The sequence below is a fragment of the Ptiloglossa arizonensis genome, chromosome 13, assembly GCF_051014685.1.
Source record: "Ptiloglossa arizonensis isolate GNS036 chromosome 13, iyPtiAriz1_principal, whole genome shotgun sequence".
Taxonomy (NCBI): domain Eukaryota; kingdom Metazoa; phylum Arthropoda; class Insecta; order Hymenoptera; family Colletidae; genus Ptiloglossa; species Ptiloglossa arizonensis.
In genome coordinates this window covers 12,405,318-12,423,631 of record NC_135060.1, presented here as the reverse complement: position 1 = coordinate 12,423,631, position 18,314 = coordinate 12,405,318, and the positions used below count along the sequence as shown (strand labels likewise).

General features: G+C 28.3%; 1 protein-coding gene across 4 annotated transcripts; it reads left to right on the top strand.

Moving 5' to 3' along the window:
- Nucleotides 1-3,540: 3,540 nt before the first annotated feature.
- LOC143153617 (ATPase family AAA domain-containing protein 2-like) lies at nt 3,541-12,601 on the top strand. Of its 4 annotated transcripts, XM_076325031.1 has the most exons (17): nt 3,541-3,866; nt 3,956-3,977; nt 5,781-6,009; nt 6,120-6,474; nt 6,548-6,719; nt 6,865-6,946; nt 7,034-7,283; nt 7,360-7,574; nt 7,687-7,979; nt 8,051-8,368; nt 8,441-8,622; nt 8,724-8,910; nt 8,996-9,474; nt 9,565-9,750; nt 10,111-10,146; nt 10,349-11,228; nt 11,493-12,601. In XM_076325031.1, exons 2-17 carry the CDS (start codon nt 3,975-3,977, stop codon nt 11,580-11,582), a joined length of 3,957 nt encoding a protein of 1,318 aa, XP_076181146.1. In that variant the 5' UTR covers nt 3,541-3,866; nt 3,956-3,974; the 3' UTR covers nt 11,583-12,601. The 4 variants fall into 4 exon arrangements, with proteins under 4 accessions (XP_076181146.1, XP_076181147.1, XP_076181145.1 ...); XM_076325032.1 differs by lacking the exon at nt 3,956-3,977 and having other exon boundaries at nt 6,865-6,931; XM_076325030.1 differs by lacking the exon at nt 3,956-3,977.
- The last annotated feature ends 5,713 nt before the right edge of the window (nt 12,602-18,314 follow it).

Below are 18,314 nucleotides of genomic sequence, written 5' to 3'. Positions count from 1 at the left end.
GTTGAATACTTTTTGTCTTCCTTTAACTTTCTCAAAATGCTAAATTTCTTCTTTTTATTATTTCATAGTCTAATTTTAACATTCATATTGTTTATTACTGAATACATATCAAATCAAATACTTTACCAAATGAAACGCTTAATGGACAAAAAATGTGAAATTTTTGACAGCAATACATTTGAACAAAATGTTAATCGACAGAAGTGCTTCAGAACTTTACTGTTCCATATACCATATTATGCACGTTTATAACCTACAAAACGAAACATTTTAATATTATTATAATTACAATAAATAAAATAATAGTATTGTTAAATAAAATATTTGCTAAATATACAAATTTGAATAACCTTATATTTCATCATAATATATTAAATGTTTTTTCATAAACAGAACATGCATGTATCAAAATATGAGGGTTTTAATGTTATTTCTTTGAAAAACGTTTAATTTTCTTAATTACGTCAGTAATAAGGGGAACGAAAAGCCAGGACATACATAAGAAATTATAAAAGTAAATGTAAAACGACAGAAATGGTAGCAAAATTACAAATGTATAGAATTGACTTATGGAAAAATCTCTTCCATTGGAAAAAAATCTCTCGTTGCATATAGCATGTGACGCACCGACTTTATCTCGCATGCGCGGTTAGCCGACGGTAATACAGTAACGTGATCCAGTGCTATGACCGTCAAAGTTTTGACGTATCCCATCGGACAGGCTGACCAACAAAAAATGTTTATATATGTATATTATTTGTAGTGCTATAAAACGTAACAACCTCAAAAAATTCAATTTATTCTTACAGAAGGAAGTTGAAACAGTTTAGTAAGATGAAACTAATATTTTCAAATTTACAGCTACCTTAACAGCTTAGTAAAATTGTTCATATCAAACAACACTTGAAACTTCCATATCTTTATTTATGACTCATAATTTAAAATCACATAAAGAGAATGGAAATAGAAAAGAGAAAAAAAGGAAGCTTCTCATATTATATTTATTTTTATATAATAAGAAGCTATTCTAAGTTCGCAGTCGATTAGTTAGATATTATCCGCGACGGACAATAATCCTTGGTTGCAATTAATATGTTTACCAGATCTCGCCACGAGGAGGAGTTGCAAATGAACACTCGAAGAAAACTACATGAAATGTTAAGTAATAGATCTGATAAAATCATACATGAAATTTAATATAATTTCGAGAGAATCGGCGAAAGTTAGTTTAATACTAATATTGAATCTCATCATTCTTGGAAAGTCATTCCTTCTGATATTAAATTTAATATTTTCAACTTCATATTTTAGAAAATCTTTCGTTGTATAATACCAATGACTAAATAAAAAAGAAAAATATATGATATTTTCCTATATTTTTCTAAATATTTTTATAAACAATTAGTATTTTGGTATTAGTATTTAAGTAGATAAGTTTCATATGTGCAATAATTGTACACGGTGTTTCATTCCTGTGAAATATGATGATACATCGAAATCAATCCTTAGTTTTAATTCTTACCGCTTATAGAGTTGTAGTCTTATTCCATTCTAAATCGTTAACTTTGAACGTAACACTGACATGACGAGAGAGCTTGTCAATCTTCAATTCATGCAACACGAAATATCATTGCCTGCAACATCTATTCCATATCTTATTTGTTTGGTGTCACAATTTTAAATATTAATATTGTACAATATTAATAATTTTGAAGCGACCTCATTGTTTAAGGTTGATAACTCTAGAAAGTATACTCAACAATCACCGAAGTCGGTAAAGATGGTAACTGATCAAACTCATCAGTCAGAAAGTATTGTAGCAATAAGTTGCATTTTCTCATAACTTAATATGATAACGGATGGAACTTGGGATATTTTATCATCATAAAACTAAGAACATTTTTAAAGTTACAGCTAACCTAATAATTTACTACAATTGTCCAATATTATATTATTAATATGTTTTATATTAAATATATTTTTTTATTTTTAAGAACTTTAATAATATGACATTTGCATAAATCGTGTAAATTGTAACATACGAAACACTGAAATAACAATAATATTTAAGTATTATGAAAACATACTTTTTATAAATAAAAGACAAATTTAAAAGACAAAGTGCGATTCAGGCTTTACGCACTGGCAATTTTTTTCGAAAATATTACGGATATTATAATAGATATAATGGTTAATTTTAACGGTAATTTAACATATGTGTATGTATATATATATATATATATACCAACTTTTCTAATGAATTATTTTCTTATATTTTCCATGACCTGCGAATGTCGTGTTATCTTCTTCTCCGTGTCTTTCACCGAAACTTTTTACACTTCGCTCTATATTCTATCACATTTTTTAATACATCAAAAATCCGTAACATTTATTGCATTTCAATGCGTTTGTATGTAGTATTAATGCATTACATACAATAATATAGTAATGAAATGCATCGCTTATGTTATTACAAAATTTGTATTATTAGATTATTATATAAATTCAGTCTTTGTCATAAATAATACATTTTCCAATGTATTCCACTCCAAGTTGTCTCGATTTTCTATTCAAGTCTCGATATCAAAATATATTCGTTTTCCGTAAATAAGATAAAATAAAAATTAAAAAGAAACCAGAGAGAAAGCAAGTAACATTATTGCAACGAGAAGCGTTGAGTTTTTACAAGGCGCTTATTATTCCAAAGATATACCAAAAAAGTTATAAATAAATTTGTCAATTTTCAATAAAGTATAAATATTCAGAAGAAAAATGTCGTAATTAATTAATCTATTTTATATCTTATTTTTTTAAATAGAAACATTCGCTAAAGTGTAATTTGAATATTTACTCCAACTCTTAAGTAGACGCGTTCATATTTGTAACATAAGAAAACAAATAGTGATTTACCGACTTTTTAAATTGTTTTCTTTTTAATTATAAATAAATACTTTTGTTTTTCTTTATGTTACTCTTGTAAATAGTGTTTACTTCAATTTTGTTAGTTTAATTTAAAAAAAGCCAATCTATATCTGGTAGGACCGCACAATGTATTCTACTGGGTGTCTACTAAATCCCTGCATGCCTAAGGGTTAAATGGGTAAGTAGTTTTCACCATTTTATCATATTCTTGTTTAATCCACTCAATCACATAAGTGTATTGTACGCTTAAAGTGAATTATCGCAAAAATGATTTTTTGTGTTTGAGATATCTTTTCCAAGTTAAATATTAATAAAATTAACTTTGTTTAATATTAATACATTTGTTTTCATTCCTTCTACAATATTACAAAAAGAAACTATGTGATTTCAATTAAAAATAAGAAAATAATTAAAATTTGTTTGTAAAATAGAATATAATTCCAAAGTTTTCGTCACAACAATTTCCTATTGCAAATTAACAATCTTTTGTTTATGATTTTGTTTGACAAATACTTGGAAATGACTCAATAATTGTGGTTACCGCCATAACGAACACCCTGTATACTTCGAGGTGAGCACTGCTGGCAAACGGTTAGGTTAGGTGTACGGATACGTTTACAGCTAATTTCAGTATGAGTTCGCATATGCAAAGACTGTTTTCAATACAAATTTCATAATCACCGGCAGAAAAAAAATTTTCTATCACATCTATAAACTTGTTAGTAGTTATGTGCATTATGCAAGCTTTCATTTGTCACGTTTTAGTGTACAATAATTTTAAGTGATAGTCGATCGTAAAACGACCTTTGTGAAGGCTCAGTGTGCATGCGCTACGTGCACTCGATCGAGAAAGTGGTGTTACTTTACCTGAGGCATATGACGGACGTTACAAGTTTTGTTTTTAATTTAAATAAAAATTGGCAGCAAGAACTGGCCAGATGAAGGTAATTTGTGCATTAAAGTATTAAATGTTTTATATTTCGAAAGTCTGAAATAGTGAACGATTACAGAGGTTAAAATTCTTCTGTTTCAGGAAGACACTAATTGCTTCCATGGTGCTTTGTTTATTATTACTATAGACAGTACATAGTTTAATTTCTACTGTTTTACATTTTAAACGATTCTTTATCAGCTTTATCATCACTTCTTATTAAAGAATATTTTCCATTTATTTTCATAGCTTTTGTCTTTTCAAAAATGTATTAAAGTGGGCGGTGTACTATTATATAAAAAGGAAAAGCATGAAAAAAAAACACCTGTTAATTGTCAAAAGATATCTTTTGTTCTTATACCTTTAGATTGCGGAATAAATTCATATTTTTTTTTGTATTTATAATAGCTTGTTTAACGAGACATCATATTTATAATTTTATTGTTTTCGAAAGTCAGTTTATTTTTTAATTTGTACATTTAAACAATAAATATCCAATCTTAATTAATATACAAAGTTGTTAACCAGAAATAAACCATCTGATTTACTCCATTGCATTCAAAGTTACGATAAAATTTTGAACAGATAATTTGAATTATTTAAAAACCACACAAATATGGTAAGAAAAATATCTTTTTCTCAGGGTCATAATTTTTTAAGTTTTTTGGGTCAATGTGTTTGTTTTAAATTAACAAACATATTTTCACATCTTACAGCTTGTTGCTAATAATAAAATGAATTCATTAATATATTATAATACGATATTGAAATGACCTTTAACACAAATAATTAAAAAATAAGCAATGTATTATTAAGTTACCTTATTCAGTTTAATAAATGTTTTAAGTGAGGTTTTTTTAATTAATAATTCATTATTTAAAATGTACTCTAATAGTACATTCTTGTTAATTGAAATGAATTAGCTCTTGTTGAAAGTGTACTACAAATTGTGATTATCTGATGTTTAATATTTTATAGAGTTAGTTAAATGGTTTTTTCTGATTGAGCATTTTGTTTTAGCGTTTAGTAAAAAATAATTTAATGTGTCAGATTCAAAGATCAAGTTAGTTATAATATTTACATGTTACATCTAAACCTGTGAGTTAGATAGTTCCAATTAAGAATTAAAGTCGTAGTTTATGCAAAATGAATTGCACAGTTATTTTGTTTATAAAATATTGTTTCATGAATGTTACATAGTACATTTTCTAAGAAAAGTGATAGCAAATTTCATTTTTTTGTAATTTAAAGTGCTATTAATCAAATTAAGAATCAATTGATTATTTATAATTCTATATCAATCACTAATTTACTAACCTAATCAGTTTTTGTTAATTTTTTTGAATCTGTGGTCATTTCAAGGTCATATTATAGAACATTATTAAATTTGATTCAAATCAATTACAAAGCATAAGAAATGACAATATGTAGTTCCACTTAACACCATTTTGATAATTTTTATTATATATGAAGTATGGACTTCTATTTTTTCATATGCATATAATGAGCAAAATTATTAACAAGCATTGCAAGCATTTATCCTCAGTTTACTAATATAAATATTTGAGCATACATAAATCTTTGTATGCATGAGTGGAACACTAAATTGTTCTCTCCATTGCTGAAGGATTAAAAAAAATACATTAACTTTGAAAATTTTGACAATAATGACCTTGCAAAGAACATACTTTCTGCATCATATTTATTCCTTAAAATTATGTTTATAATATTTTTTATATCTTTAAACTCAAGAGTACCATTTAAGTATTTTGTCTGTGGTAGATCATTCTATACACCTGAAAACAATAAAATATTTATCATTTTATAATAAATTTATACTATCTCACGCATTTTCTAAAATTATTAACTTATACAATTGAATAAGTTTAAATTTAATGACAAACAATTTGTAACTGATATATTTTAGATAATGTCAGATGATGATGCTGCATTGGATTCAATGGATACAGAAGAAGATATTTTTTCTCAAAGAAACCGCCGTCTTAGTTCTAATGCCAGGCGGGTTAAAAGTTTACGTACTTTACGATCACATTCAAACTCTAATTCCCATATATCTATGAATAATTTAAGTGTACGTCGCAGTACCCGTAACAGAATGCAAACATATGATAATCTCAATACTAGTTGGATTTTAGGTAAAAAATACTTTTACATTACATTTAATATGAAGTTATTTTTATTATATATTTAATATAATTTAATTAAGTTTTTTTTTTTTTTTTGAAATACCTATAATATTTTTTAGGAACACAAACATTGAAAGGTTATCCTATGTTTCAACATGGTTCTTCATCCGATAAAGACATGGTGGATGAAGTTCCTGAAAGAAAACGTGATCTTAGAGAGCGTATGCCCCTTAGATCACGTGAAAATCATCCTCCTAACAAGAATTCATCAAGGCATATGAGGGAGAGAACAGAGCATGATCGGCAAAATAGTAGAGAACTTAGAGGCAGAACTGATCGCGATCTTAGAGAAAAAACAGAGCAAGAAAAAGATATCAGGGAACTTAAAGATAGACAAGAGCGGGAAAGAACAGATAGAGAACATAAAGATAAAATAGAAACCAGAAGTAAGTCAAACGAAGAAAAAGATGTAAGGTAAATATCTCTAAATATAATTCATGTATTTTAAATGTGATTAAACTTCTATATTGAAAAAATTTGTGTGTAGAACAAGTAAATCTAATAGCCCAACCAGACTTAAAGAAGGACCTGTAACAAGACTTGGTGGAAATTTAATTGAAAAGGATGAAAAGCCTAAAGTAGAACAAGATGAAGCAGATGAAGACAGCTCGCAAGAAAGTGAAAAAGCAGAAAATAATGATAATTCTGAAAATGAAGATGTAAAATGATTTTTTAACATTTTTTTAATATAAATAAACGTTTTTCATTCCGAATTTTTAATATAAAACAATTAACATGTATCGCTTTTTAATTTTTCTAGAGTATTTACAAAATAATAATGAAATATTATAATCTGATTAATAGGGTTATGAAGATATGTATACACGTATTAAACGAACTAGAAGGACAGCACAACGGCAATTACCGAGGGGTAAGAAGCTTACAGGTTCGAGGTTTACATTAATACACACGTGAATACTTTCGTTCATTAATAATAGTATGTTTCTATCATTTATAACTCATCATTTTACAGTGGTAGATAGTGATTTAAGTGAATCCTCGGATTCTCCAGGCCCTAGAAAGTACAGTTTACGTCAAAAGAAGCCAGCTGTAGATAGATTTCAAGCTAATGTAGAACCAGTTCGACGATCTATAAAAGCACTTAGAAGTGTTCTTAGTAATTCTATGAGAAGACGTAAACATAGAAGCAAAAGTACAAGCTCTAGTGACTCTAGCGATTCAGAACCTCAACGGTATGATAAGAAGAAAAGCAAAAAAGCAAGGTAAGATTAGAAAAAATTCATAAACAAATTAGTGCTATTGTATAATAAGTTATTAATTATATCAATTTTATAACAGACAATCGGCAATACCTCAAGGTGGACCACCTGATCGTAAAGCAGATATAAACCCAATTACTTTAGATACTAATATTAGGTTCAATGATGTTGGAGGTTTAGAGTCACACATTCACTGCCTTAAAGAAATGGTTGTTTTTCCTATGATGTATCCAGACGTTTTTGATCGTTTTCACATTACTCCACCAAAAGGAGTACTATTTCATGGTCCACCAGGTATTATTTTGTATATGTACATAACTATATTAATAAGTATATGTAAAGTATATCTATCAATATATAAATATAAATTATCATAATTAATATTAAATATTAAATACTGACATAGGAACTGGTAAAACATTAATAGCTAGAGCATTGGCAAATGAATGTAGTCAAGGCAGTAGAAAAATGGCGTTCTTTATGAGGAAAGGCGCAGATTGTCTATCCAAATGGGTTGGAGAATCAGAACGCCAATTGCGACTGTTGTTTGAGCAGGCTCAACAAATGAAACCGTCCATAATATTTTTTGATGAAATAGATGGCCTCGCACCTGTTAGAAGTACGAAACAGGATCAGATTCATGCTAGTATTGTGTCTACTCTTTTGGCGCTTATGGATGGCCTCAGTGATAGGGGAGAGGTAAAATATTTTTGAATTGTTAATTTTTAACATATAGGAATAATTATCATGCTTTGTTTATTTAACAACAGGTTATAGTTATTGGAGCAACAAATAGAATAGATGCTATTGATCCAGCATTACGCAGACCTGGTCGTTTCGATCGAGAATTATTTTTTCCTCTACCTGCTATGAAAGAAAGGCTAGAAATATTAAAAATCCATGTTAGCAAATGGAAAAATCCTCCATCGGATCAATTGTTAGAAGTACTAGCTGAAAAAGCAACGGGGTATTGTGGTTCAGATTTACGAGCTTTGTGTACTGAAGCAGTTTTACAAGGCTTGAGAAGAACGTATCCTCAAATATACATGACTAGTAACAGATTGCTTTTAGATCCTGAACGAGTTGCAGTATGTTTTTAATAATAAACAGTAAATGAATAATAAATAATTAAAGATACTAAATCATATATACTTTTACAGGTAAAAAAACGGGATTTTGCACAAGCCAGTTCTATACTTGTACCATCATCTCAAAGAGTATCACCTTGTTCTCGAAGAAAATTACAACCTTTTATGGAACCCTTATTAGGACCTCCACTAGAAGAGTTACTTAATTCAGTAAAAGGAATATTTCCTCAAGGAGTTAATCCTACTATGGCAAAGTAATAATCTCATAAGCATTTATGATGTAATGTATAAAATATTATCATACATATAATAATTATATTTTAATTTAATATTATTATATTAAACGTTCTATCAGAGTAAAAATTAGCACAGGAATACATCGTCCAAGGCTACTAATTTCTGGAGGAAATCTATCTGAAGGTCAAGGGCCACACTTAGCACAAGCATTATTATACCATATGGAACATCTACCAGTTCAAACATTAGATGTCAGTACTCTTTTTGCAGAAAGTGGACGTTCTCCAGAAGAAACCTGTGTGCAGGTTGGTTATTGATAATAATAAAAAATAGATATTAATTAAATAAAACATACCTTCATACACGTCTGTATTCATTTTTCTAATGTAGGTATTTAATGAAGCTGCCAGGAATGTACCGTCCATAATTTATATTCGGTCAATAGATCAATGGTGGCCACTTGTACCTGAAACTGTGAAAGCAGTTTTCTTGTGTCGTATTGCAGCACTTGCTCCTTCATTGCCTATCTTAATTTTAGCTACAAGTGATACAACATATCAAGACCTCCCTAGCCAACTACGAAGTCTTTTTAGCGAACTTCGTGGAGAAGTTTATTGGATGAAAACACCAACAGCAGAGCAAAGGTCGAAATTTTTCCGACATATTTTCATGATTCAAAGCTTAAAGCTACCAAAAATGAAAGACGACAAAGTTGAAGTGTTAGAAGAACTTCCTTTAGCACCAGACCCTATGCCAATGAAATTGACAGAAGAGGAGAAAAAAGTTTTATATGAAAAGCAAGAAGTTTCCTTAAGAGAATTAAGGATTTTTTTAAGGGAAATTTGTGCGAAACTTGCGAGGAATAGACAGTAAGTATTTTTATGTATCTTTTTTTTTTATATCTTTTCTTTCTGTGTACTTCATGAAGTATTAATTAATATCGAGTTTCTGCGTTATAGATTTTTCATGTTTACAAAACCAGTAGACACAGAAGAAGTACCAGATTATAACATGATAATAAAACAGCCTATGGACTTAGAAACAATGATGACAAAGATTGATATGCATTGTTATCTTTGTGCTCGAGATTTTCTTGATGACATTGATCTGATTTGTAAAAATGCTTTGGAATATAATCCTGATAGGTCAGTTTATTTGATGTATATTATTTATATTGTTGCTAAAATTTATTACTAAAAATATATATGTATGTAAATATTAAGTGCAATTGAGCACAGAAGTATTTAGTGCGTTTGTATTAATTCCAGTTCCTTTGCAAATTATTTCGAAAATTTTTAATATTTTGACGAAAATGTATACAGAATATCATAATTTTCTGATTAAAAAATTATTAGTATTTAAAAAATTTGTACTTTATACACTATTATTTATATTTATTAGTGTAAGTGTCTTTTTCTATTGTTTATCGCATATATAATACATATAAATATAAATAATGGAGCTAAAGTTCATACTGACATTCATGTTGTGTGTTTTCATGTCAGCTTACGTGATAGGCCTTCCCTTGGAATATTGAAGAGGTAGTTCTGACATTCCTGTTTATCCGTTGCTGTTGTTGCTCCGTAGTTAAAGTGGTCTTCAATTTCTTACATTTATTTCAGTACTCAAGAATGTACAGAATATTTATATTATTGAAGGCCACTCATATTAGTTCATATTGCTTTTCACTAGTGATGCACTTTTTTGCCATTCGTGTATATGTTTTATTGTGCTCTTTCACAGAGATCCAGCAGACAAATTGATAAGGCATCGTGCTTGCTCTCTCCGTGATAATGCCTACGCGTTAATAAAAGCAGAATTGGATTCCGATTTTGAGGATAAATGTCGTGAGATTTCCAAAAGTCGTAGAGTTACTGATAGTACATGTAATAATGAGGCAGAAAGTAAAAACCAGTCAAAACTAGATCAATCTTCGTCCACAGTTGAACGAATAGATAAAAAGGATACTGGAAGTCCTAGTCATTCTCTTGTTGTAAACGGAAAGAGATATAGTAATTCTAGAAAGCGTCGAATACCGGCCTGGGCTAGAGGTTACGTGAAAAAGGTTCATAAAAAGAAAAAAATTGCATTCGATGAAACTGTAACTACACTGGATAACAAAGTTTGCCTAACTAATGAAAATACAAGCATTGATTTAGAAAAATTCCAAGAATTTGAAACAGAAGCAAACAGTGTTTTGAATGGGCATGTACCTTTGTTTGATAATTCTGATTCCGAAAATGATTCACAGAACGAGAATTCAAAAGATGCACAAGGAATTCAGACCAATAACGTGGGCGATCAACGTATCGATGAACATGAAAGTATGAAAATGTCTTTCACGGAAGAAGATAAGAATATGGATAATAGTGGATCTAATTCTTCGTCTAGACGAGAAAGTATGGATGAATTGTCATTTGCTATTGAGAGTGATTCTAGTCTAGCAAGATTCGAAGAAAACGAGAAACTTATGGTAGATAAGAATGAGTTAGAGAGTGCATGGCAACATACTGTTAACGTTACAAAGGATTTTCCTGTAGAAGTATTATGTGACATTTATGTGCAACTGAGCCGATGTGTAGGAAAACATGCTCAGAATTACGATAGAAAATCACTGCCAAAGGTAAATATACTTTATTTAACTAAATTACTATCTATTTGTTTATTCCTTTATGCATGTATTATTCATTTTTTAATTAATTTTTTTTAATGTTCATGTATTTATTGCCAAGCAACGTTATATATAACTTAGTGATTTGCTATATTATTTATCCTTTTTCTTTAAATTTTGCTATTGCTCTTGGCTCTTCAACTGACCTATGTTTGGATGTAGAGAACATAATTTCTCTGATAGGATGAAGTATTTTATAATTTATAATATGTATAGGACTTGCTCAAGGAAGTGAAAAGGTTTGAAGAGTTCAAGACAACGTACGAGAAAGTTCATCATGTCGCTAACCAAACTGACATGCTATAAGTCATGTTGCTATCATTAGTACTATTATAACAAAACTCTTTTGTATATTTATCTTGAACAAAGGTTACTGATTATTCTTGTTATATCACACGATAACTTGAAATAGTATCTTTTTTTAGTTTTTGCTGCTGCTGATGACTAATAAAAAGAAATAATTCTTATTATTACACAAGTATTTATAAAAAAAAAGAATCAAGATAATAGTATATTTAAACTTCAGTGTTTAAAGTCACGGTAAAATGCAACAGTGCGTCAAATTTACAAAGGAAGGAGTATTATATATGAAGCTAACAGAAAACGATTTTAATTGTTTGCTTCAGCTTCTAAATATGAAATTATAAATTATTATAACCACATTGGCTTTCATTACCTAATAATTAATAACTGATATTAGACCTCTCTTCATAAAAAATTTTGATATCAAAGTGAAATATTTTGTTTGTTATTTTCATATTTTTTTTGGGCTACAATATTTATAAAAATTGTCATGGATAAACAGATACAATGGAATTAATTCTTAATGGAAGATTCTAAGTAATTTGCTTTCCATGCAAGTCAATTTTAATGGGGTACTTGTGTAAATTCTGGGTTAATATGCAATATGTTATACCTTAAAGAGGTATACTATTTCATATCAACAAAACCTTGCAAACACTGGTTATACAAAGATGATGGTAATTTAATATAATGTGTACTTAACTATAGTTTTCTACATATGGTATTTTACAGTACATTGTATCAAATTATTTTGTTGTACATTCACATGGTAACACCTTGATAAATCACTATAATGTAAAATGCACTGAAATTTCTTCAAATGCACCAGTTATTACTTTGGATTTTCACAGTTCTTTAGGTAAAGATATTTAGAACAGATATTTTGAATATAGGTATGTCTTGATGGCTAGGTTCAAACATATATAAAATCACACGTATTCTGTTTTAAAGTCTTACTATTTTAAAAAGATTTAGATGGCAATACTCGTAAATATGAAAGATATAATTTTAATTTCAGCAAAATAATTTTACATAATTTTCTAACTCTTTTATTGAGCAATACATATTGTAAATTATAGTTCTGTTTACTAATATCAATAGTGACTTATGAAGTTATGTAAATTGATTAATTAGTAAATTGATGAAAGTTAATGGAGTTGATTTCATAAAAAAAAAAAATTGTAAATACATTCCAAATCTTATAAGCAATGTTATATGCATTGCATATTAGGAATTTTTGGCTTTGTACATAATTTATTTTCAGTAATAATTTGTACTAGATGTCAATACTAAATATCATTTGTTATATTATTATCTCAGTTTATAGTTTTTACTTCAAATGTATGAATGAATCAATAGGTACTAAAAATATTCATAAATAAAAATCATGATTAATTTAGCGTATTAGATTAATATATACAATTTAGAATAACATTTAACACAATGACCATTTGTGAATGAATATAAAAATTATTTAAAAATAACATAAAAGATGATACAATTTTTATATACATTAATAAAATGAGTCATTACAATATTATTATGAAGTTATTCAGAATTAGTAGTTGTTGTTTATATTAATACATTTAATTGACTATAATTAAAACAGATAGGTAAATTATATGTAAGTGATTAATTGAGTTTAGTTGTGGTAGATAAGGTATAATCGCAATATATTACATGCTCTTCAATTTATTTTGACCAAAGTTATAAGCCATATGCAAAATAATTACAAATAGGTTTTCATTCTACTGTCAATGCAAAAGTGGAAATAATTGAAAACTTTACTATAAATGTGAAATACCTCGGTAAAAGTCTTAAACATATGCAGAGGAAACTCTATCTGTATAAATATTAGTAAATATTTAATATAAACCGTACATTCTAGATTCGTATACTGGTTGTGATTCATACTGTAACTGTGAAAGGGTAGTTACCAGATAATCTATGCGAGATAAAAAAATTCCGATGCGTTCTAGAGTGCAAATAACAAGGTTCTTCCTATAATATTTGAATATATACATAGTATTCATATGAAAACTATGTTTGCGAATGAATTTCTTTAATCAATTTTAATTATTTAGATAGATACACAAATAGAATACACATATTTGAATATATCTTAAATTTAGCGTGGACAGTAAGAATGTAATAAAGATTCTTATTGTTGAACACGCATTAAATAATATTAGGAAATTCTTAAAAGGATGCTATGTGATTAACAACTAATACCTGTCTTAGGAATATATGCCATTGATAGTATGAAAATGTAATACAGTGTGGTCAAAAAGTGATGTTGATTTGTTTCACACTTTATTACCTTTGTGTTAACCAGAATTTTCAAATATGAAAATTAAATTAATTATTACAATAGGTTCACTTTTCATTTGTAAATTCATAGCTAAAATCATATCTAAATCTTTTTATTATCATTACTTAAAATTTATTAGAAGATAGAAATGAAAAGACTGAACTTTAGAAATGCTCACTACGTAGTATTTATTTCTCTATATGTTATACCCTGTGTTTAGATTGAATTAACAAAGTAATTTTCATTATCTTATCACGTGATCTTTAATAATGTAAATACCAAATTTCGAGATGAAATAATTTTATATATCTAATTTTATGAATACAATACCCAACTATTTATGTAACTAATGTCTTGATACATGTCCAATGTCTTGCAGCGATATATTGATTGATTTAAAGTAACAATAATATATAATAAAAATATGATGTACGAAAAGACTTATTTTTTTTTTATCATAAATTAATTCTAATCACAAACAATTTGATTGGCAGTATCCAATAAATAATTTAATTTCGCACATGAAGTTGCTTCCATGTTTAATTGTAAGTCGTCCAGAAATGTTCCATGCATAAATATTGTTTTATATAAAATTGAGAAGTACCAAACATTACAAAATTAATGCTAGAGATCTTTTAAATGAAAAAATTAAATATATTGTTTGCTAATTATTTTAAATAAAAAAGGGTTACTTAATAAATATTGATTCATGTATACATTAAAATTTCTTTAACGAAGTTCAATAAAATTGGTAAAATAAATATTGTATCTTCTCTTATTCAGATACGTGCCTCTTACTACTATAGTCAAGATTGTGCAAATTAGTGTCATATTATGACAACTACATATGTATTGAAGTGCATAGTAGGTAGTAAAAATTAAGCAGATGGAAAATTAACAAAAATGTTGTTACTACCATGTAATATAATTTATTTGTTGTAATATCTCTACAATATAAAACATATTATGCAAGGAACTTCAAATTTTAAGAGTAAGCTGTAATATTGCTTCTAGTTTTTAAAGCATTAATAACAATTTCAACAATACAAAAAATTGTTTTAAATTTGTGTATTTATATTATGACTTGAATTTACAAAATTTGTATACATTTTATTTAATTCAAGATACTCCCTACATAGATATCGCTGATATTTGCCAAAGAAATTATATAATACATCTCAGTAATAAAAATTCAAATATTAACCTCGATGAATAGTAAATGATACAGAAAAATCACACATACAATTAATATAAATATTAATTGAATTATTGTGACTTTCCTGTTTGCATTAATATATTTTACATTCCACTTTATGATAAATATCTGGGACGTGTAATTACTCCAAGAATAATTTCTGGTGCTATTTTCTGAAGTGCTATCATCTCTGTATTACCAAAAACATTGCAAACATATTGTGTAATTACATGTAAATTGTATTAATTGAGAGGTTCTCATAACCACTGCCGTTTGAACTAACTAATATAATCACTTTGCTAAAGTATTTGGATAATGAAGATTGTAACACTGCTGTCAACAAAAAACACATTCTGCTAGAGTTCAAAGAATCTCATAGCATTTGGTATTTTGGTGTGATCTTCGAGAGACAGTAGTATTAAGCATAGAAAACGGATGTATAAAACATTCAGAAAAGAAAGCAAAAAAGCATACACTGCCTTATTTATTTTACCATATAGGTAATACATTTTATTGTCATTCATTGTAGCATAATAAATTGAAGTTTCATAATGTAGTGACTTGTATAATGTCTATAAATCCTACCACATTATTTTTGAATCCTTATTGAAATTTATAATTACTATTAGCCAATTTGTTTAATGGAAATGGTTTAAATATTATAAACTTTATTGTACAAATAATTTATAAAGTATCCACCGTATTATTTAAATTATTATTGCGTACTGAATACTTAAATAATATAATATTATTTTATTAATCTAATAAAATCTAGACTCTAATTTTTCGTCAAAGTATTATATTTACTTATACCGTATGTAATAACGAACACGAGTAATTACATACATATATACATCGAAACTACAATTTAATATATTTTACTTTCAAATTATGTATAAAATGTAAGAAAGTTATTTAACGCGGCTTTTGCCGAAGAACTGCCATATTTCAGTAAGTGAAAACTTCTTTGAAAAAATATTCGATACAATTAATCTCGACCTTGAAGAAGACAAACAGTTCAAAAGGAGTTGTACAACAAAAATCATAAAAAAATATTAAAGAACTTCTTATGCAAATAAAATATTTTTGTTTATAACATGATCATATTCTAGATTTCCATGTAATAAGGTTAAAAAGCAAACAAACGAACAGTAGAAAGCATAGAAACAATAGCGTTATTGAAACAATGGAATGCGGAAATAGGTACACAATCTACGTTTCGATTTTCTAATATCCAGAATAAAATAGACTGACATAAATAAACTATATTATTATATTACTATTTGTTATCTATTTACTTACCAATGTTTTATTTCCTTTGTTTTCAATTTCTTTTTCTAATTCACAAGATGAAGCCATTCTTATTTATACTTCGTAACATGCACCTGTTTCTATATAATTATCAATATTATTTAGATAACTTCTTTAAATTGAGAAAAATGTTTTACAATTGTCTAAAATACGAGGCAGTGATAGAAAGCATATTATGAGAAAAGTTTTCACGATTTTTTAACAATAAAATTTATGATAATGATGGTCTCGATATTGGCGAAAAGAATGGTTAGGACAATGGAGAACGTAGATGCGACACTGATCGAGCAATCAACAAATGTTTTCTTCGCTTTCTACTGTTTGGATGTTGGGCACGCACGCATGTTACAGAGTATAAATCAGAATAACTGTCGTATGAGTTAAAAGACGAAATAAAAGACAAAGAAACTTTAACCATATTGTTATAATGAATATATGACAAATACTATATACACACACACATATATGTATTTTTTTTATTTTAATATTGTTTATGTGTTTTTATCCTGTTTTCAGTACTGGAAAATAAATATGTAAATTTTCATGGTTTCCAGATTCCGTATTTCATTGTTTCGATGAGATTACTATTTGTTTGTGTTCTAATAGAAAAAATTCAATCTTGAATTTCAAAGTCAAAATGAATTCCACTACGTTTTGTAAAAAAAAGAATCACAAAGTAATATCCGATTATATACTGTACTCGAGCACTTATATTTCTAAATAGCAATATTTGTATCGCAAATACCTCGTCGTTTTTTATTGTCATTCAAGACTGTCTTTCACTATCCTTTATACATAGGTGGATTAATACTTCAAGATTGACCCCCTCACTATTCTCGATTTAGTGGTTCCCACAAGGGAAAGTCTTGTGTCGTCGTTACTTTACCACAGAGTCCACATCTGTGGACTACTTGAGGAGGTTGATAAACGCTGTTCATGATTGTACAACGTCTTTACTGTTATTATCTACAGTAACTCGATCACTCTTATAACGTCTTTAACGAATCTCCATCGATCGAGATACAATAATTCATCTATGAAAACCACGACACGTAACTTTTTTATACCTTTTATTTGCGAAGTGAAAGTAAGCGACGTAACTGTTTATTTAAGATGATAAAAAAAAGGATGCACACTTAATATAATCCAGTTTTGTAAGTTAACATAGAATGTTTTTGATACGAAATCTGCAAAGAACAATTGCACTGAAAATAATTGAAACTATTAACGCTTTAACTTTGAATTTCATACCATCAACTCCATTAGCACACGAACTGAATCCTTTCTCTCCATTCCAGTCCTTCACTCCATCAAATTTTCTGGTTCCTTCTCATACGTTGCACCTCATTATTACACTCTCCTACCTGATCATATCCGTTCACTTTCCATTCGGTCCTGCGAAAAGCGCACGATTAAAATCTTTATCCTGAGCTATTCCTCTTTATTATTACTCGTCATTAGTTATTCACGTCTGTTCGCGAATCTTCAACGTTTCAATTCGTTTCTCGATACCATTATAGATTGTCAGGCTTAATACAAGTAGTAGCGCAGCTAAGTCTCGTTTCTTACACGGTTCTATTTGTACAGTGTAATAAAAATGTTATTTCTTGTAGAAGTACACGAATATTGCTCTAAATCGCAATTAACGATTCGTATGTTTCGTTAAGGTCGAATGGGCGAAACGTCAAAAATAATGAAATTATATTGTGAATCGATTTGAATCAACCAACACCGTGTAAAAATTCTAGTAAAATTCACAGAGACTCATGATGTACGTGTACATCGATGTCACTGATGTCTGAAGTGGATCTCGGTGGCTCGAAATTCGAAGAACAACAAGTACAAAATCAAACGATCTAAATGAGGATACGTTCGCCGGGTATGCGAAATAAAAGCTCGGGCGTCAGTATCACGAAAG

Bases quoted from the DNA above. Each gene is read 5' to 3' on its own strand.
- LOC143153617 (XM_076325030.1), top strand. The intron at 8,369-8,440 runs GTATGTTTTTAA...ATACTTTTACAG, and splicing joins TAGATCCTGAACGAGTTGCA to GTAAAAAAACGGGATTTTGC. The intron at 8,623-8,723 runs GTAATAATCTCA...ACGTTCTATCAG, and splicing joins GTTAATCCTACTATGGCAAA to AGTAAAAATTAGCACAGGAA.